We start from the raw sequence: 22,035 nt of genomic DNA on the forward strand, positions 1-22,035 counted from the left end.
ACAGCGCAATTGAGACATAAAATGGATCTTGTCATAAGAGCTTCAGGGTCATGACTCATGACCAAGCATTAGTGACGTTCAGAGCATAACGGCAGGCAATCAATTTAGATGTCACCCAAAAAGAAAAGAAAAAAAAAAAAAAAACAATTTAGTCTCGCAGTTTCAGTAAACCATGGAAACCAAGTCAAAATTGGAAGCCCTATAAAAAAAAAATAAAAGGGTCAAAATTTGAAACTAGAGTTGAGGCATTTTCACCACCCAACAAGTAAGAGCCATCAGTATATAAAGTCTGCTTGTCTAAAATAAGCAGCCCGTGGATCCCCATCAACATCCACAGTAATCTGCAAAAATTCATGAGAACAAACAAAAAAACCAGTAAATACATAAGAAGCACTTAAAAATGTTCGCGCTCATAAAGAACACACCAACATCACTTAAACATCACATGGGTACCTCATCAAGCCTTGGTAGAGGGTGCAAGACCACAGCATGCTTCTGCGTAACCACAGCATGCTTCTGCATAACATCCAAGACATTCTGATCTACAATGTACTTGCCTCGAGCTTCTTCATATTGGTCAATTCTCTCCCCAAATCTTTCTTTCTGAATGCGAGTTTGATACACTACATCACACTTAGAAGCCCATTCCACTCCCTTTGATGTCAAATAGTCTTTTATATCATCCTGTAAGATGAAATTGTAAATATTGAGAGACCAAAACCCCAAATTTTCTATAGTATTTCCACTTCTCATTTGCCGAAATCACACAGAAGACCTATAGGTAAATTCAAATGACAATTGGATCAACATTTACCTTCATTTTTACCACATCAGGAGAGACAAAGTAGATCTTCACATCTTGGTACTTGGCAAGCAAGTAAGCAAGTGAGCGGACAGTCCTTCCATTGGCACGATCACCCACTAGCCCAAATTTGATGCCATCTAGCTTCCCCAGCTCTCTTCCAATGGTATATACATCCAAGAGAGCCTGAATCGTACACAACAGCAAGAATAGATCTTTGAACTAAACTGTGTGAAACTTACTGCCAACAATTAAAATATGACGAAATGATAATAAAAATTAAAAAAAAAATCATCAAATGAAAATACAGGACAAATTCTCCCCCTCTACATTAGGAGAATAAACAGTTAATGTCACACCAAGACAGAACAACATTGTTACTTGTCTATGAAGATATTTGTAGATGAACACCTCACCCCATCTTTTGCAGCAATCCTTGGAAATAAGATGTGATCTAGCAAGCCTTGGATATGTTTTTTTTTTTTTTTTTTTTTTTTTTTTTTTTTTTTTTTTTTTTTTTTTTAAATCTTAGAGAATCAATATACATCTAAAAGTTAAAGCATAACATTTATTATTGCTACGCTCCAATTGAGCCACATTATCGACCATGTCACCTTTTTTTTTCCTTCATTTTTTAAACAATATTAATAAATAATTAAATAGTGCAACTTTACACATTCTCTAACTCATTAAATCCAACTCACTATGAACAACCTCACACATTCTTCAACTCATTAAATCCAACCCACCATTAATTTATCATTCTTCCAATTCTCAACTCTTCATTTTCCCCTTCAAAACCATTTCACTCTTTTGAAATTCAAACCCTTCAATTGCCACTCTTGTGATTAACTATGTTATTTTTAGCACTATAAAGTTACAGTTGCTCTCTCTACCTCCACAAAAGTTGCCAAAGTGGCATATAATTTGGAAAGTCCCTTTGAGGTTTGTTCTTTCCCTTCTTATTTTCTCTTTTCTCCCAACTTTAGTTTTTCCATTGGATTTCTAAAGCTTGTGGATGATATGTTTTTTTGTGGGTTGTCGACAATGTGATCACTTTGGGGCTATGGGTGGCTAGGATTGGTTTGTCAGTTATGAGAAGGGTTTTCAAGAATTATAAATCTCTACAAAACTTCTTACTTCATATTCGTTTTGTACAATTTTTATTTTATATTTGTGTTTTACCGGTTCAATTTGTTAGTCTTTGACATTTTATTTTTTTTACATTTGACATATGTTTAACTCTATGTAAAAAAAGGAAGAAAAGAAGACCAAAGTTTAATGTATTTACCTATGATTGTTTTGAAACAATAATAGAGTATACGTTGTAATTATACTCCAATTACTGGTTTCATATTTTTTTGACTCAATGGTTCTTTTTTGTTGTGGAACCTTTCTCAATTTCTATTTGGCTTTGACAAATATTATGTTTAGCACACTTTTTCTTATTATGTGCAGCACATAATAATTTGATCTTGCCGTGTCATAGACAATAAAAAATCTACCTCAAAATTTTGGTCACAAGGAAATAGAAAATCTCAAAACATGATTAATTGGAGGTTTAATTTTTATCCAATTTTGATAATGCTAAATGTGGAATTTGGTTCTTGCAGGGTTTAGGATCATTGACCTAGATACTTGAGATTTTGACAATGAAGGTTTCTTAAGTGGCCAAAGATATTTCTAAGGAACTTTAAGAGAAGAAATAAAGTTTTTTTTTTTTCTTCAAAACTTCCAGTATTATATATAGAATAGATATGTATAGACATTGTTTTTTTGTTTTTTATTCTTCATTGATTTCATGATTTAGTTATTAAGAAAAAGCCAAAATAATATAACGGAAATGGATAATACTTTTAAAAATAGTTCAATTTTTAAGGAGAACAAATTATTTTCAATAATTTTTTAGAGAATAAATTATATATTATAACATATTACAAAATAATTATATATTCCCACGCATCACGGGGGTTTGGGACTAGTAATATCTAAAAGTTCAAGTATAGTATTTATTTTTGTCATGCTCCTATTAAGCCACATCAACATAGCATTTTACTCCATTTCGGTCTAATTAGAGAAATACTTTATCCATTACAATTTATTATCTAAGATTTGTTGTGATAATTTGTTGCCTCTTTTGTTATCCCCTTTTTTTTTTTTAATTATCAATTTGGGTATGGTCTTAGAGTTGGGTGTATGTTTTGGGTTGAGTATACTTCGATTATTTTTATATTCAAATGAATGAAATCACTTGATTTAAAACTTAATTAAAACGGTATTTTTGGGCTAAATCGATTATGGAGCTAAGCCTTGTTAGTTGCGAATCTATTATTTTTTTCAATTTAGGTATGATTTTGGAGTTAGGTACACAGATAATCAATTCATGTGATATAGAATTGAATTCTTTGCCGATTTAACTGAGAATTTACCACTTGGATTCTTTGCCCAAATTGTGATATCTTCAGTGGGAGAGGCAGAGGGATGGATTTGTTGGATGGAGGAGGCAGTTTGCTAGTCAAAAAGTGCATGGAGTAAGTCACGGTTCCATAGCCTGGTGCCTGGGATGACAAGCTCGACTACCAACTAGATGTCTGATAGGGATGGAGGATACGGGGGGATGAAACCTTAGAGAGAAGGTATCCATGGATCTTTCCAAATGTTGACAAAATTTCCTAAGCTAATAAGGTGACAGTAGCCCAATTTTAAGAGGGGGATAGACTTGATGATACCATGGAATTGGTTAAGACAGTATTGGATAGCTTCAGTATCTGATGGGAGTGTAAGACAAGACCTTTTGAAGGATCATAGAAGATAGGCACCCATTTGAGCAATTCTTGATATGGAGATGGCTAGACCAATCTTATATTATGAAAAGATAAAAAGTGTTTGTTTAATAAGACTAACTTGTCAAAAGCAACAAAAATTTGTAGACCTAGCTAAACTTGCATTAAACAAATGAGTCAAAGGTTGGGGTCTTGTTTCAAGAGTGACTTCATTCAACAGATGTCAAAATCAATTGATAGTTCTGTTTGCTCTACTACTTATACCTCTACCCATGTTTCCTGCCCTCACCAACCCCACAATATTTCTCTCTCCTTATAGTAGAATTTACCAGCATTTTGATCTTTTGTAGTTAGAACACCTTAACTAGAGGACATTGATAAGAAGTGGGTTTTCCCCTCCTATTTTGGGCTTTTGCAAGGCATCTTAATGTGATATACTCTTACTGTCTCATTTATATTTATATTAGAGGCTTGTAGTGGTCGGCATTTACAATTGGCACTTTAGAGTATCTTCTTGATATCATCATCAGGTGTTTTTTTATAACATTTATTTTATTAAGAAGACATTTATTTTAGAACAGTTATTATTAGAATCAGAATTTCTTTGTTATGATGGGAGTTGGTCTAGGTTAGGCATTTACCCCTTCTGAGGGTTTGTTTTTGGACGGTGTCTAGGCCCAAGTTTAAGCAAGGACCCTGAGCCCACTTGTTGTAGTTTGAAGGGACTAGGCTTGGTTCACAGTAGCTAAATGGGTTGTTTACAAATCAAGTGGTGCACAGGGCATAATTCTTACAATACGTATACACTAGCAAGCAAGAATATATGTATTGAACAACAAGAAAACAGCAAAGGAATGCAATGTAATAAAGAAACACACAAAAGTAATTGTTAGGGGTACTCAAATAAATAAGAAATACTCCATTGGTTTTCTTAATTATGGATTACAATGTGCTCACTAAGACGTGATACAAGGTCCAAATAAGCTCAAAAATTACAAACTTAGATGGCTATCTAAGCCTCTAATACTTGCAAAGTTTGAATCATTTTGAATCCAAGTATGTACTATAGTGGTTGTATCTGGGATACCGGGCGATATTTCCCTCTTTCTTTGAGTTTTGACAGAGTTTTCTCAATGATTCTATTATGATTTCACTATTGCTGAATGATGCCTTTCATTGTTGCTGCTTCCTCCTTTTATAGCGTCACCTTAGGGCTCCGGGGTACTACTGATTCTCTCTCTTTGCTCTCCTGGGCAACAGAGCCCGTAACATGCCAGCAGCTTTGGTGACTGACCCATTCCTTGTTTCTCATAGTTCTCTTCTTTTGGTGCCTTTTCTCCAAAAGTCCCTTGCTGACCTTCCATTCTAAGGTGTCTTCGGGGAGGCTGACCTTCAATTTCTCTTCCTCTAAGGCTTCTCAATCTTCCTTTTTTCTAAACTTAGCCTTTTGGCCTCCCCTCCTTTTGTCATTTTTTCCCAGTGAGCCGAATCCTTCCCTACCAAGTCAAAAGTTTTCCCAACTACTTTCCCTTATGGTTCTTCTTTCTGGATTCCCCAAGGTACCGGACTTTTGCTCATGAGTTGTTGTTCTCCAAGCCCTCTAGTTCTACACTGCATCACTGAGTGCTTGAGAAGGACATATATGTCCTTCATTTCTTGTGCCTTTTGGTTCCCCTTTGGAGCTGTCTTAATCCCTCTTTGGCTGTGCTACACGTCCCAGGGATCCCAGGCCCTTGGTAGTCTCCGAGATCACAGCCCAGCTCTTTCTACTGGACTCTCTTTGGTCCTCTGATCTTGGCAGGCTGACCCTTTTTTCTTTCTTCCCTTTGTTTCATAGATTCTAAAACCTGCCCCTTCATGGATCTTGGGCCTCAAATCTATTGGGCCTACCACCTTTTTCTTTTGTGAGCTCAACCCCTTTTTTAGTTTTACTTTCCATGGGTTGGCTCAATGTGTTATTTCTTTGGGCCTTGTGTCATGATTTTTTAGACCTCAACAACCCTTTTTTTTCATATATAATATAAGTAATAGATATTTTATTAAAGATGAAAATATACTCTATGTTTGTGATGATGCAAAGTATCTCAAAAATTTACATGAAGATCAAAATATAAGATCTAAAAGAGTGTTGGAATTCAAAAATGAAGTACAATCGGCTCACATACACCAAGTGTTCACAATTTTTAAGTGTCTATTTTTAATACATGGTGCGGACACAAGGTACAAGCCCCCAATTATACCCATGTATGGGAGAAATAACAAAAAGAAGACGGCACAACCTGTGGTCTTATGGATGGAGCCTGTTAGTAATTGGGCTTGAGATTAAGCAAGCCCGAGCATTTAATACTTAGGGTTTCTTTATGCATTTTATTTTTAGCTATTTAAGCACTTTTTCTGATTATTGTAAGTCAGTTTTGAGAATTATAAAATAAAAAATAAAAAAAAACGTGTGTTTCTTTTTTTACACTGGTGTCGACTCCAGTTTTGCTTGGTGCTGACTCCAAGCAACCCTTAGGTGCTAACTCCTAGGGTTTATTCTTGATTTTATTACTGTTTCTTTGTTATGTTGAAATGGTGTGGTTGTCCTACGTCAGTTTAGGCATCAGAGCAGACTTTCAATCCATATAACACAACTGTAGACAACCACTTGAAAGCAAAACCATCAAAAAAACAAGCCAACCAAATATGACAATACCTTTCAAGTTTTTGCCCCATGAGATCTTGAACAAGCCCAAACTAGCCCCTGCAATCTATATATACCCCCTTTGGCCACATAAGTTCTCCATGCCCAAGCCAACAAAGAAGCCAGTGACCCCTCCCAAGCCGATGACCACCATCCGTGCCCGCCTCTGATCACAGAAACCACAAACTACAACCCACAAGAGAGAGAGAGAGAGAGAAGAAGAAGAAGAAGAAGTGACCCACACCGAGACCCATCGTCAACCTCGACCCACCGCCGCTCAGATTAATGAACCACTGTCGCTACCAAGACCCACGTCAAGACCCATCGTCAGCCTCGACCCGCCGCCTCTCAGATTGATGAACCACTGCCACTGTCCCAAGACAAGCCGCCACTGGTCCTCCATGTTTCGTGCCGCCGCTGTCTGTGCCTCCTTCACGCCGCCGCCAGGCGTCGGTTCCCCATGCTGGCTGATGACTCTCATCGCATAGGCAACCTTTTAGATTCTTTAAGTTTTGTTAGTTAGTTTTTGAGTTTATGTTTTGTCATTAAGGATATCGTGGTTGACTCTTGTATTTTGCTATTTGTCATTAAAAAAAATAAAATAAAAAAGAGGAAGGAAAAGAAAGAAAGTATTGTTGTTGTGACAGCTCATTGCATGTGTTGGGCCTTTAAATTGTTCGTCCACAGGTCCACTTATCCAAGTAAGATCCATTCACTTGAGGAGCCAAGCCCATGACTATCTAGTGCAATAAGTTGGCCACTAACCAGGGTACAACTCTTACTCTCTTTTTGGTGGGTTCAATTTTGTCCCATTGAAAAATATTATCTTTATATTTTTTATGTGCATATCCCACCATACCCCACTAGCCTACCCATTTTGTGCTTTCTTTCAGTACCCATTCTTAAATTCCAAAAAAAAAAAAAATATATATATATATATAACCCAATTTCTTGGAAATATCTAATTTTCATTATTAATTGTGGAACTTATTGGAATTTGAATTTTATTTGGGCTACCTCTTAATATTGTGAACACTGTCACTACTTAACTGCAATTTATTCCTTTTGTTTCTTTGATCTAGTCTCTACATGTACTCTTGTTTGACCTTGATTAAGGAACGAAAGGCAGATGTGTCCTTCTGGAGCACCCAGTGATGCAGCACAGAGCCAGAGGGCTTGGAGAGTAACGACTCAAGAGCAAGAGGCCGGTAGCTTGGGGAACCTAGAAGTGAGAGCCATAAAAGGAAATAACTAGGAAAACCTTCGACTTGGCAGAGAAGGACTTGGTTTACTGGGAAAAATGACAAAAGGGGAGGGGCAGCTAAAAAGGGGCTAAGTTTGAAAAAGGGAATATAGAGAAACCTTGGAGGAAGCAAAGTTAAAGGCTAGCTCCCCCGAAGGCACCTCAGAACGGAAGGTCAGCAAGGGGCTTTTGAAGGAAAAACACCAAAAGAAGAGAACTATGGGAAACAAGAAAAGAATCAGTCATCAGAATGGCTGGAACAACAGGGGCTCTGGTACCCAGGGAGCCAAAGGGGAGGAATCAGTGGTACCCTAGAACACTAGAGTGACACTATAAAAAGGAGAAGCAACCAACGTTGAAGGGGGGATTTAGCAATAGTGAAATCAAGAGAGAACCATAAAATTCTATCAAGAAACATTGAGAAAATTAGGAAATATCTCCCGGTATCCTAGAAATAGCTACTATAACACATACTTGGATTCAAAAGGATTTAAATTTTGCAAGTCTTAGAAGCTTAGACAGTCATCTAAGTCTGTAATTTTTAAGCTTATTTGAACCTTGTATCACGTTTTAGTGAGCACATTGTAATCCATAATTAAGAAAACTAATGGAGTATTTCTTATTAATTTGAGGATCCCTAACAATTATTTTGTGTGTTTCTTTATTACATTGCCTTCCTTTGCTGTTTTTCTTATTGTTCAATAAATATATTCTCGCTTGCTAGTGAGTACGTATTGTAGGAATCTTTCCCTGTGCACCACTTGATTTGTAAACAGTCCATTTAGCTGCAGTAAACCAAGCCCAGTTTCTTCAAACTACAATAAAAGGGCCCGGGGTCCTTGCTCAAGCTTGGACCTGGACACTGTCCGAAAATCGACCCTCACAATCGTTTTCCTATCCCTCGGTTGGATGACATGTTGGATATGATGGCTGGAGCAATAATCTTCTCAAAGATAGATTTGAAAAGCGACTATCATCAAATTAGGGTTCGTTCTGGTGATGAGTGGAAAACTGCCTTCAAGATGAAAGTACGGATCAACGAGGGTTGCTAATGGGGAAGCACATGTATTGGTCGATGTCCGACCAGCTCACCACTTTAAGAATGTTTCTCTTCCCAAGTCCTTGAACATCCCACTCCCGAGTTTAGAGGCTAGATTGCCTGAAATTTCTTAAGCTTTGAAGGAAGAAGAAGAGCGAAAGGGAAGTTCGAGTGCTGAACTATATGTAATTTGTAAGAGGGGTAATGATTCTCAGAGGGCTGCGTAGGATCTGCACAAGTTGGGTTTCACCTCAGCCAGGGATATTGTTGGGGGTCTAGAGTCCTGGGCCCATGATGTGGATTCCAACTTCCCTACCTATTAGCAGGCATGTTCATGGTAGGCTATCTTTGATGTAAACTTTTCTTTCTGGTTGTAGTAGTTTCTACATATATCTTTTTCTGGTCTTTTTTTTTCTACATATATCTTTTTCTAGTCTTCTTTTTGGGTCCAAATTTCTATATATTTGTTACTGACTTATTGTCAATGTCCCATAAATGAAAAAAAAAAAATTACACTGGCAGTAGTTGTATTCTACTTCTACTATCTTCTAACTATATAAAACCGCCGGTAGGATGGCATAAGTTGAATACAGATGGTGCCTCACTTGACAACCCAAGGAAGTCAAGGGGAGGAGGACTAATCAGGGACAGTGAAGGAAAGTGGGTGAGAGGCTTCTCAAGATCAATTGGATATGCTACTAGCATTGTGGCTGAGGTTTGGGCATTGAGGAATGGGCTAAAGCTGGCTTCTAGCATTGGTATCCAAAGCTTAGTTGTGGAGTTGGATGCGAAAGTGATTGTGGAATTGCTTAATTCTAACAGTACTAATAGAACCTTTTCTCCTATTCTTGATGACTGCAGATCCCTACTGGGTAGGTTCCACCAAGTACCTGTGGAGCATGTGTATCGGGAAGGGAATAAGGGTGCATATGTGCTTGCCAGAAGGGGCACGATTATGTCAGAGAATTTTATTGTTTTTTATTTCCCCCCTAACTCTGACATCCTTTTTATTGTAAATATGGATGTATCTGATATGCACTACTGTAGAATTACGAATGCTTGGGGGCTCCTTTATTCCTTACCAAGGCTCCAACAAAGGACTTTAAGTTCTTACAAGAGAGGTTGGAAGCCAAACTAAAAGAGTGGAAAAGTAAGACTTTATCATGGGCGGGAAGATCCACTCTAATTAAAACGATGGCTCAAGCTTTACCCACATACACAATGTCTACTTTTGACATCCCTACTAAGGTGTGTGATAAGTTAGGTGCTTTAAATAGAAAATTTTGGTGGAATCCAAAAAACCCAAATAGAAGGTATTTGGCTTGGTTGGCTTGGGAAAAACTATGTCTACCTAAAGGAATTGGAGGGATGGGATTCAGAAAGAGCAAGGATTTTAATAAAGCTCTATTGGCTAAACTTGCTTGGATGATTGCCTGAAAAAGCGACGGCTTGTGTATGAACTAACTAAGAAGCAAATACAAGGTCAGAGAGAATTGGATTCAAAGTGAACTGTCCAAAAATGCTTCCCCAATTTGGAAAGCAATTGAGAAAACCAAACCCCTTATTGCTAAGGGAGCTTGATACCTTGTTGGAAATGGTGCTTCCATTAACATATGGGTGGACCCTTGGATTCCTTGGCTAGCTGTTTTTGAACCAAATCCAAAGGATGACTCAATTCAACTAAACCCTTTGATGGTATCTAACTTGATATCTACTGAGGATCATTGCTGGAATCTACCTCTGCTAAATGAGCTATTTAATTTTGAGTCAGTTGATGCCATCCAAAAAATACATATTGCTTTGAGGGGTAGAGTTGATGAGCTAATCTGGGTTCCAAACAGCAAAGGGGCATTTTCTGTGAAATCTGCATATAAGGCTAACCAAGACCCTCCTTGTGGAAGTTCCATAGTGCAATGGAAAAAAATATGGAAGATCAAAGCTCATGACAGAATCAAAATGTTACTATGGAGAATTGGGTCCAATGTGTTACCAATCAAAAACAACTTGGCAATAAGAATAGGGACATCTGATCCAAACTGTGTGTTTTGTCGTAGAGAACCTGAAACAACAACTCATTTATTCTTTCATTGCCAAGTAGCAAGGGCCATCTAGTTTGGCTGCAATTGGGGCATAAGAACTGACAAAATGAATATTGCATCAAACGAGGACATCCTCAAAGTGGTCTTGAACTTGGATGAGCTGAGTACACTTCAAATGGCAGTCACTTTGGAGGCTATCTGGCATCTCAGGAATCAAGTTTGGCATAATGGCAGTGAGGTGAAAATCATTTCTACCATATGCAATGCAGAAAACAGAGTAAAGGAATATCTTAATGCTTTGGACTATGAGCAGGACAAAGATAGGAGTGAGGAATTGACTTCATGGATTCCCCCTCCTATAAACTATATGAAACTAAATGTGGATGCTGCTGTCTTACAGGCTTTCACCTCCTTAGTTGTGGTATCAAGAAATGAGTTTGGAGAGGTGTTAAAGGTATGGGCTAAAATTCATGATTTATGCACTCCTACTCAAGCTGAAGTAGTTGCAATTCTGTGGGCTCTAAGCTTGGCTGCTGCTGAAAATTGGTGCAACATCATTGTGGAGGGGGATTCAAAAACATGTTTTGATGCCCTATCCAAAGCAGAAGAACCATCTAATTGGTCCATCTCCTCCATCATTCGTGATGCTGTTGACATGAGTGTATCTTTTAATAATTGTGAGTTTTGCTGGGTTAAGAGATCTCTAAACTCAGCAGCCCATTCAACTGCTAAATATGATATTACTCTTAAAGTAGGTTTCTTGTATAATAACTGTAATTTGCCTCCCCCTATCTTGAAAGCTTGTAGGCAAGATTTTTCTATCTCCTGTTGTTCAAATTAATCTAATGAAATGGCAGATTGTCAAAAAAAAAAAGTAGAATTACGAATGTTGGCCTTGCCCCTATGGCGAGGCAGTGACTGTGTTTTTGTGTTGGTTTGTGTTTTTATTTCAAGCCCTATTAACCCAAAAAAAAAAAAAAACTATGTAAAAAGTGTCAATAACCCCAATTGGGTGAGGCAAAACTCACTGTTTTGCTTGAGCTGGGTTTTTTTTTTTTTTTTTGTCATAGTATGCCGGTGTTTTTGTTTGTGCTCTTTTTGTTTTTTTCTTTTAAATATTTATATGTGCAGACACAACATTGCTGTGCTGACTCAAAATATTCTTACAATATTTTCATTATTGAAGTGTTAATTTCTTATAGCTCAAAATAAAATAATAAAAAATAAGACTGGGACCAACTATAACTGAAGATAAATGTATTGTGAAAATATTATAACATCTTGTTGTAGTCACAATATTTTTACAATTGCTGAGATCTCAGTTCCTTATAGATCAAAATAAAATATTAAAAAAATGCTAAGTTCACAACATTTTTATGATAATTTCACAAAAAATTCTAAGTGGCAAGGTATTATTGATGAATAAAAAAGTAATATCAATAATGGACCTAGTTTAACAATTTGTCATCGAAAATTTGTTGTAAAAATGCTGTAGACGTAACATTTTTCTAAAATAAAATAATAAAATATCAGATCAGCACCTACCACAGCTGAAAATAAAGGTATTGTGAAAATATTATGACATTTTGTTATGTTCTTAGACTTTTTTTTTAGTCAATTTGGGTGAGCCAAAATTCATTATTCACACAATTTTCTTGTTCTGGTTTTTTGTTTTTTTGTTTTTAATACACAATTTAAAGTGGTAGTTTCAGTTTAAAACCAGTAGCAATTTGCCACTTAAGATTTGTTGTGAAATTATTGTGAATGTAAAAAATAAAATATCATATTGAGACCTACCACAACTAGAAATAAAAGATATTGTGAAAATATTGTGATATTTTGTTGTGTTCTTAGGCTTCTTTTTTGGTTTAGTAAAATATGGTGAGCCAAAATTTACTATTTCAGACACAATTTTCTTCAATTGGCTTTTTGTTTGTTTTAAATGCACAGTTTAAAACCAATAACAATTTACCACGTAAGATTTTTTGTGAAAATGTTGTGGATATAGCATTACTCTAAAATAAAATATTAGACTAGAACCCACCATAGCTAAAAATAAAAGTATTGTAAATATATCGTGAAATTTTGTTATGTTGCTAGACTTTTTTTATTATTATTAGTCAATTTGTTGAGTCAAAATCATTGTTTTATGCACAGTTTTCCTGGGTTGGCTTTTTTTTTTTAACACATTGTTTAATGTTTAAAACACACACACACAAAGAGAGGCAAAAAAGCACTTTCACCCTTTATAATTGGGGTAGTTTCATTCCTTTCCTAAACTAAAGTTGAAAATTTTCCTCCTTTATATTTTGTAAGGCAGCATATACTCCAACTGTTACACTCTTAGATAAACCCTAATAAAATCTTATGATTTCTAAAATATTCTATTGTGAAAATGTCTAAAATACACCCCACTGAATTTTAATGTCCTAAAAATTTTCTTCGTGTATTTTGAATTTTATGTGATAGTCACGCTTGGAAAGTGAGAATTGTGATATATGGTGTTCTATTTGTAACCTAGAAAATACTAATTTATTAAGTTTAAATCTTCTATACTTATAATTTTATTTAATGGAAACTTTGATGGCATATATCTTTTGTTATCTTGTTCTTTTTTAATTTATTTTCTTGCTTAAAAGGGTTTTTCATATGAAAAATTAAGTAAGTTAAACATCAAAGTTATGCTCATAAAATAAGAAAATAAAGAGAGAAGTATGCATGGATAACAAAATCTTCATTGCAAATAATTGCAAGTATTTTATTTGATTAAGAGTTTCAATTGTAGCATATATTATCATTCATTGTGAAATTTTATATATTGTTACAATGTCTTATCAAAATTTAGTTGTTTATTGTTGAAAGATAATGACATTCATTATCATTCTTAGTATAAATTTTTAGTGAGTAAATATTACATTTAGCAAATAGGTTCTAAGAAATTATCATAATAAATAAATATTCATATATTAAAAAGCTATTTCAAATTTAAGTACATAACTGTATACTTTTTCCAAAAAAAATTATATTTTAATTTTCTCACCAAAAGGGTGGCACGTGCAACCCAAACTAGTATTAACTAAAATAGTCTTGTTGCTAATGTTTGAAATCTTACACCATTCTACTCTCTCTCTCTCTCTCTCTCTCTCTCTCAATGTGTCTGCATGTGGCATGGAAATGGATTAACTATTTTTCGGTGTTTTGGTGTGTATCAGAATTCATAATTGCTTAATTATGTATCACAGCCACTCTGAACCAATGTCGCAGTCCTAGCCCAGATTTTTTTCTTGCAAAGCTTGGAATAACCTTTTGTTTGATCCATGTTTATGTGAGCAAAGTTACTGGCCACCAGCTACTGATAAGATTACACCCAGAAAGGGGATAGCTTAGGCTTTAGCTATGAACACCTTGTGCCCAAAGTTGTCCGTTTAGTCTGATGGAAAATGCTTAGAATTATTACCAATTCTGCAGCTGCCTCCAGCATTTTGGGAATGAGAAGTCGCAGGATTGTTACAGAAAAATGTCATATCGCATCTTAATATGAAATAGATAAATTTTGAATCATGTTCTTCATTTTGTCACTCTAGGCAAGTGGTAACTTAGTCAACTTGCCTGGCAGTTCACTCTTAACGTGGCCTTGGAAGTTTATGCAAGTGGTAACTTGGTTTTACACAATTTTACACACCCTCAAAAACATCTAAAATCGTAACTTAAAATCACAATTTCAGTTACTTTCAAAAAGGTGTGTAAAACAATTTGTGTGCAACAAGTTTAATCCTTCCGTTTAAATATGTTCTTTTTCACAATTAAAATGAAACAACTTATGGGTTTTTCTTCTTCTTCTTTTATGCAGGATAAGCAGAGGAAAATAAAAGGAGAAAAAGGGGGGGGGGGGGGGGGGGGGGTTGTTGGGGGTGGCTAGGAACCCAACTATTTTCACATCATATTATAGCAAAGTGTATTTGGCGATAAATCACTCACATAGAAATCACTAGTGGAATTACTTTTATTATTACACCAATCATAATAAGCCACATTAAAAGTTGTGAAAATAAAAAATTATTCTAGATTTATTATAGAAAGAAACACCAACTAGGGCCAGCAAGCAGCAACTTACTTGGTCACAAACTGATGAGTTGAACAGCGCAATTGAGCTGTAAAATGGCACAAAATGGATCTTGTCATGAGAGCTTCAGGGTCATGACTCATGACCAAGCATTGGTGAAGTTCAGAGCATAACAGCAGGCAATCAATTTAGAGGTCACCCAAAAATAAAAGGTTAAGAGCTATGGCTTTCAGATCCCCACGTGTTCAAACTCAAAACAAAAAAACAATTCAGTCTCGCAGTTTCAGTAAACCATGGAAACCAAGTCAAAATTGGAAGCCATATTAATATAAAAGGGTCAAAATTTGAAACTAGAGGTGAGGCATTTTCACCACCCTACAAGTAAGAGCTTCAAAAGAGCCATCCGTATATAAAGTCCATTCTTTGCTTGTCTAAAATAAGCAGCCCTTGGATCCCCATCAACATCCACAGTAATCTGCAAAAATTCATGAGAACAAACAAATAAACCAGGAAATACATGAGAAGCACTTGCAAATGTTCGCGCTCATAAAGAACACACCAACATCACTTAAACATCACATGGTTACCTCATCAAGCCTTGGTAGAGGGTGCATGACCACAGCATGCTTCTGCATAACATCCAAGACATTCTGATCTACAATGTACTTGCCTCGAGCTTTTTCATATTGGTCAATTCTCTCTCCAAATCTTTCTTTTTGAATGCGAGTTTGATACACTACATCACACTTAGAAGCCACTTCCATTAAATCAGCACTTTCTTCCCATTCCACTCCCTTTGATGTCAAATAGTCTTTTATATCATCCTGTAAGATGAAAATGTAAATGTCGAGAGACCAAAACCGCAAATTTTCTATAATTTTTCCACTTCTCATTTGCCTAAATCAACAAAACATGAAACTGCAGTGAGATTTTCTTTCACTGATTAATGTTCATTTAAATTCATATCACACACAGAAGACTTATAGGTGAATTCAAGTGACAATTGGATCAACATTTACCTTCATTTTTACCACATCAGGAGAGACAAAGTAGATCTTCACATCTTGGTACTTGGCTAGCAAGTAAGCAAGTGAGCGGACAGTCCTTCCATTGGCAAGATCACCCACTAGCCCAACTTTGATGCCATCTAGCTTCCCCACCTCTCTTTCAATGGTATATACATCCAAGAGAGCCTGAATCGTACTCAACAGCAAGAATAAATCTTTGAACTAAATTGTGTGAAACTTACTACCAGCAAGTAAAATATGACGAAATGATTAAAAAAAAAAATCATCAAATGAAAATACAGAACATTAATCTCCCCCTCTACATTAGGAGAAAATAAACAATTATTGTCACACCAAGACAGAACAACATTGTTACTTTTCTATTAAGATATTTGTAGATGAACGCCTCACCCCATCTTATGCAGAAAGCCTTGGATATAAGATGTGATCTAGGTGCTGCTTAACACACACATTATAAATAAGAGAAGATTTATAAAGAAATAGACTACTATGTGTCACAAGATATGCTCTGCTTGTTTGTTTGGTTTTTTTTTTTTTTTTAAATCTCAGAGAATCAAGCTGTTCATCCTACAGCAAACAATTAGAGTTTTCAACTGTCCATTAGTCCATATAGTATGAAAATTGAACAACTGAGTTAGAAGGTGAACCATTTCTGTGTTTCTTTCATGTGTGTATCTGTCATAGGAATGACTTCTTATATATGACTAACTAATATTGAAGATAAAAAAGCGTGCTTTTGTAATTAGTCTCTTTCTAAATTATGACAAAGCTTCATTAGTAATATCCTGTGTTGTATAAATAGTTTCTAGACTAAAACAAATTAAGATTCCTCTCCATTACAGAAGATTATGTAGCATACTGGACAATGATCATGGGATAGATGGAAGTCTCAGTGAAGGCCAAATTTTGTTTCCACCTCCAAACTTCTTGTCCACTTGATTTATCATTAAATTATTTATTTCTCTTAAAATCACTTCACTGTTTTGTTTATTTTTACACACGCCTTTCTTTTCTCCAAACATGATCACTTACAGGCTATCAAACAAAAAGCTTAATATTGTAATTAAGAACAGCTTTCTTGCATACCTGTGTAGGATGCTGCCCAGGACCATCCCCGGCATTAATAATAGGAATGCCAGCTGTGACAGCTGCTCTTTTGGCAGCACCACTTTCAAAGTGCCGCATCACAATTATATCCGAGTAACCCTCAATGGTTCTTACAGTATCTGCAAATCAAGCTCCTAAATTACAACTAACTTTCAGTGATCCACCACTAGAAACCTGATTAAGTAGATGAAAAGGCTTACCTTCAAGTGTTTCTCCTTTAGCTGCTGATGAAAACTCCCGTGCATTTTCAGTTGTCAAAACTTCCCCACCTAACCTTTTCATGGCAGACTCAAAGGAAAGCCTAGTTCTAGTGGAAGGCTCATAAAAGAGAGTAGCCATAAGATAACCCTTAAGAATTTGGCTTCCAGGAGAATTCTTTTCTATCTTCTCCATCTCACGTGCAACTTCAAATATAGCACCAAGAATATCCCTATTAAATTGCTGAGCTTCAATTACATCATCAAGCTGAAACTTCTTCCCAACTGAAAATGAAGGTGCACTTTCAACTTGTACTGCACAGCACTGGATTCTGTCCTTTGGAGAGACTCCTTCAATTTGCTCCCTTTTCGATAATTTCCCGCTGGGCAATATCCTCGAATGCGTTAGGTACATTGACTTAATGTATCCAGATTGTCCACAGGAAAGATTTGAAGGACTGCCCATATACTCTCTGTAACATTTCAATGTCTTGGGAGCAACCATGCTCCCCTGCAACGAAGATGTAAAAAGAGAAGATGAAACAGCCATAGGACTTTATAGAATTGGATTGATATTATCAAGTCGTGTTTTCTAAACACTTTCAAAACCCTGTAAATATAGTCAGCAATGTAAATTAGAAAAAAGGGGTAAAAGAATAATAGGCATGAGGCAATTACAATCAAATTGAATGAAGTAGAAGCAATCACAATACATTGATTAAGTAGGAACTTAATAAGACCCTAACTTTCACACACTATAATATTGATTAAGAAAAAACAAAATCCAACACACACCCAAAATATTTTTTTTTTTTTTTTTTCTAATAGATACTAGATATTACATCAGGAAGCTAGTAAGAAACTTTAGGAAAAGCAAAAGATACCAAAATTGTGTATCTTAAAATTTTCAATATCAAGGAAATAATAGGGAGAAAACCCACTAAAGAAGCTTTACACCACAAACACATACAACTTATATTTTTTTTTTCCCTTGCTCTTTCCTCATTTCTTAGCACCCTAATGGAGTTTACTTTTTTAAACTGAAGTGCCAGGTCATGGGAAAAAAAAAATTTTGATAAGTAGGTCATGGGAAAAAAATTCTAAGACATAACTTCAAGTCAACATTTTAATTTGGGAAAAAGAATCAAGAACAAAACAGTCCAAAAACAGAAGCAGCCATGATGATTGTGAAATCATCTGCAATAACAAAGCACATAGAGATCATAAAGCATCTCCAGCAAATTCCAAACCTTAGCATCACTTGCTTATTCTTAATTTCTTTGGTAAATAAATCCAAAGTTGCAAATGTAGACTACTCCCTTGTAAGTTATACACTAAATCCATTCTGAATACAAATTAAAAACTCAAAAGATCCAAAACAACGTCGTGACCTATTTGTTTGCAAGTATGGATCAAGCTCATATCAGAACTTGCCAAAGAGCTCTAACTCAAGTCAAATGTCACTTCCTCCTCCCACAAAAATGGATGGAGAGTGAGCTCATGAATTCACCAACTCTTTTTTTTTTTTTATTAAAAAAATTAGATTGAAAAGGAATAAAAAGAATAATTTTAGAATATTCTTTCATTCGCTTGTTTGGGAGTTGGGAGGAAATGGAATGAGTAGGAGGAAACACTCATTGTCCTCTCTATTCCCTCAAAACCTTAAATTTTCATTCCAAAATTAGAGGGAATGAAATTAGACTTAATGGCTTTTTTGGGAATTTTAGTGAAAAATTCATTAAATCTATTCCTAAGAATGAAAATTTGAGGTTTTAAGGAAATAGAGAACAATCATTCCATTCCCTCTACTTAAACTCTCAAACTCCATTCCTCCATTAAAACTCCAAGTAATGCTAGGAACACATAAAATATTACAACTTTTACCGCAATTCGCCAAGTGACAAGTTGTAAGTGGCAGAAGTGTGATAGTAGGTCCACGTGACGAGTTATGGCAAAAGTTGTGTCATTTTATGTGACCCTAGAATTACTCTTAAAACTCCCAAACAAAGAAACAAAGAAATGGACTATTATAAAATTATTCTTTTCATTTATTTCCATTCCATTCTTTTCCTTTCCCTCCTCCCAAACAAATGGTAACTTGTAAAGTTGCCAAGGGAAAATTCCAACTACTGACCTATGCTTCCTGCAGAAATCCCTCAAAAAAATTAAAACATCACCAAATTTGATGATATTGCATATCAACAAACAACTAACCCATTTATCATAAACAAAAACGGGGAAAAAAAAAAAAAAAAAAAACCCCAACACAACTAACCCTTGAGCATGGAAAACTAGGAAAGAATGATAATACTAAAAAACAAAAATCAAACCTTTTACTAATACAATATATTCCGTTTCAAAAAGGGTCTTTTTTTCACTGTCTAACCCCCATCCAAGAAATCCATAACAAATTCAACAGCCAACAACAAACACACACAAAAAAAATTGAAGAACAATAGAGAGAGAAGGAGAAATGGACACAAACCTAGTGAGAGAGAGAGAGAGAGAGAGAGAGAGAGAGAGAGAGAGAGAGAGAGATTTTCTGATGTGCCCAAATGGTGTTCAGTGAATGAATGATAGCATGCTCCTTTATAGTTTAATGGGAGGGACTCAAAACACGAAATTTGGCGCAAAAGAAAATGTTAAACCATGCCAAACCAATGCATACTTCTTCTCTTTTTTTGTCAAACTTATATTATATGCAGCACTAGCATGATAATTGATAAATGCCTAAAAAAGAGAGACCCATTTGAGGGAAACCATAAACCACCCACATATGAGTATGACATATGCCATTTTGTTAAAGAGTTGGTGTCAACTCTGCTTGTTTTTTTACAATCTCCAATACTTTCATCCCCACTTCAGCATTTCACTAACCAACAAATAGGACATGCCACACGATAAATTCCCATTCAACATTCGCGTGTATTCTCTTTCCACAAAACCCAACAGTCATGGATTCCAAACCCCCCCCCCCCCAAACGGCTAAACCCCATTTTAAAAGTAGTACTATTATTATTAACACAACAACATACAGACCCACCTTAGAGTTCAATTGCCTGAGCCGCCATTTTTGCGTAGCGATTGAGAGCAAGGAGCTTGCCGATGGCTATTGGAGGCCACGGTGGTGGGAGTCCTTACTATCCGGTGAACAGAGACTCCTGCTTCTGACAACGACAAGCTAAACGTAGAAGCTCTCCGGCTGATTCTCTGGCTGTTGGAGGTGGGAGACTCTGGTTCTTCAACCGTCGTTTGTGGGGTTGGATTTTTTATTTTATGAAATTGGATAATCGTGTGTGGCATGGCTTATACCTTTGTTAGTAAAAAAAACCTCTGACTTGGCATGTTTCTATTGGAAGATATAAAAAAGAGGAGTACTTACAGTATTTGGTAATATATAAAAAATGAGTCAACATAAAAAGTATGGTTTTTTTTTCTAATGCATTGTTTATTATCCGAGCACTAAGAGATTGCTTTTCACTTAATTTTTTTGGAAAATAACTTTATTTCATAGCAATCTAAATAAGGAAAGTTAGGAGATTATTTTTCAACTTATTTAGGGTGTGTTTGGATACCGCTTATTTGCTGAAAACTGAAAACTTATTACGAAAAACACTATAGTAAAATCATTTTTAAATATGTGAATAGTGCTGTGAGACCTAAATTTATATTAAAATCTATGTTTGAATGACTTTTGTGGGTCTCATGAACAGTGTCATGGGACCCCAAAACACACAAAATGCAGCACTGAAATAATTTCAGTGCTATGCAAATGCACACTTAAGGTTATTACCAAATATAAGAAAATGAGATAATTTTATAGAAAATGCTTTTTAGAAAATGACACATTTTCTAGGAAATATCACTGCTGAAACAAACATGTAAAATATAAGGTAATTTTATTAACATACTTTGAGATTTGGGCTAATGTCAACCAGGTCCAAGAATTTTCAAAACTAACAAATTTTGTCCATAAAATCAACTTAGTTCCTAAAACAATTGAGAAAAAAAAAATTAACTATTTAGGGACTAAGTTGGCTTTAAGAACCAAATTTGTTAGTTTTGAAAAGTCTTGAACCTAGTTGGCATTAACCCAAACTTCAGGATATGTTAGTGTAATTTACCCTAAAATATGCGTTGAATGAATAAAAAATTGACTTTAGAATAGAGAATGTTGGTGTGTTTCACCTTAATTCACACCACTCCCAATGAACATATCTAAGGAGACTAGAACATGAAGTGCTTGTTTCACCACATTTGAGTTCTACATGTCTGTAGGGCTTACCAAATGCGAGAGAGGTGTTCCATATATCAATCTCATAAGGTTTTTTCTCGCTTTGAAGAGTTGATGATGTAAGGATAGGACGAAAACTTTGGGTCTTGACCATCAAACTGGGGCAGGTTTTAATTTATCCACCCTAACCTAAGTATATTTACTAAAATGTGATTTTTTTTTAATTACAAAATTTTCATTACCTATTAGGTTTTGTTTATTTTCTGTCATTTGCTTGTTATTTTATTGCTAGTACATTGAGAGAGATGATGCATCATATAGTTATAATTATTATTATGATCCCACTCCACCACTCAATTGTTATCCCTGCCTTTATTTGATATTATATTATATAATGTGGGTTTATGTGGAATCCATGTAGATACTAAAAATTGCAATAGGCTATTAAAAACAATAATTCATTTCAAATAAATCTAGAGTTTAGATTATAACAACTGATTTAAAAAACAATAACTTTAGTTGAATTTGACCGTTGTTAAATTTTTATTATTAGGTTAAGTTCATAAACCTTTAAATGCGTTGGCATAATTTAAACCCTAGATTTATTGGAAATAGATCCTAACCTTTAAATGGAGACTCTCCATTTTACTTTGACATTGAGAGGTTTGTACATGGGAAGTGTGCGCTTGAAAGTAATCAGCAATGGACTAGTAAGGGGGCATTTGGCTAACTTGTAGCTAGTTAAAACAATTGCTAGCTATAATCATGGTCAAATCTTCAACATATCTCTCCCTCGCTCAACTAAGATGAGAGACAT

At 35.5% G+C, this 22,035-nt stretch overlaps 2 protein-coding genes across 3 annotated transcripts; one reads left to right on the forward strand and one right to left on the reverse strand.

Moving 5' to 3' along the window:
- The first annotated feature begins 10,695 nt into the window (after positions 1–10,695).
- LOC142639379 (uncharacterized) lies at positions 10,696–11,430 on the forward strand. Its single transcript, XM_075813572.1, has one exon. The coding sequence runs from the start codon at positions 10,696–10,698 to the stop codon at positions 11,428–11,430; it is 735 nt and encodes a 244-aa protein (XP_075669687.1).
- Positions 11,431–14,563: 3,133 nt separating this feature from the next.
- Positions 14,564–20,262, reverse strand: LOC142638227 (aspartate carbamoyltransferase 2, chloroplastic-like). 2 transcript variants are annotated; one of them, XM_075812245.1, is made up of 6 exons: positions 20,028–20,262; positions 16,988–17,594; positions 16,767–16,906; positions 15,672–15,845; positions 15,240–15,476; positions 14,564–15,127 (listed from the first exon to the last, which is right to left on the reverse strand). In XM_075812245.1, exons 2-6 carry the CDS (start codon positions 17,532–17,534, stop codon positions 15,020–15,022), a joined length of 1,206 nt encoding a protein of 401 aa, XP_075668360.1. In that variant the 5' UTR covers positions 17,535–17,594; positions 20,028–20,262; the 3' UTR covers positions 14,564–15,019. The 2 variants fall into 2 exon arrangements, with proteins under 2 accessions (XP_075668360.1, XP_075668361.1); XM_075812246.1 differs by having other exon boundaries at positions 16,988–17,495; positions 20,028–20,163.
- Positions 20,263–22,035: the final 1,773 nt, after the last annotated feature.

This window comes from Castanea sativa, chromosome 6, assembly GCF_040712315.1.
Source record: "Castanea sativa cultivar Marrone di Chiusa Pesio chromosome 6, ASM4071231v1".
In the NCBI taxonomy this organism is placed as follows: Eukaryota; Viridiplantae; Streptophyta; class Magnoliopsida; order Fagales; family Fagaceae; genus Castanea; species Castanea sativa.

What these genes read in the sequence shown, in the direction of transcription:
- LOC142639379 (XM_075813572.1), top strand. Translation starts at nt 10,696, where the DNA reads ATGAATATTGCATCAAACGAGGACATCCTCAAAGTGGTCTTGAACTTG.
- LOC142638227 (XM_075812245.1), bottom strand. Translation starts at nt 17,534, where the DNA reads ATGGCTGTTTCATCTTCTCTTTTTACATCTTCGTTGCAGGGGAGCATG. An exon ending in CTGGGCAGCATCCTACACAG is followed by an intron (nt 15,846 to 16,766) that starts GTATGCAAGAAA and finishes AGTACGATTCAG; the next exon opens with GCTCTCTTGGATGTATATAC. An exon ending in CTCTACCAAGGCTTGATGAG is followed by an intron (nt 15,128 to 15,239) that starts GTAACCATGTGA and finishes GAATTTTTGCAG; the next exon opens with ATTACTGTGGATGTTGATGG.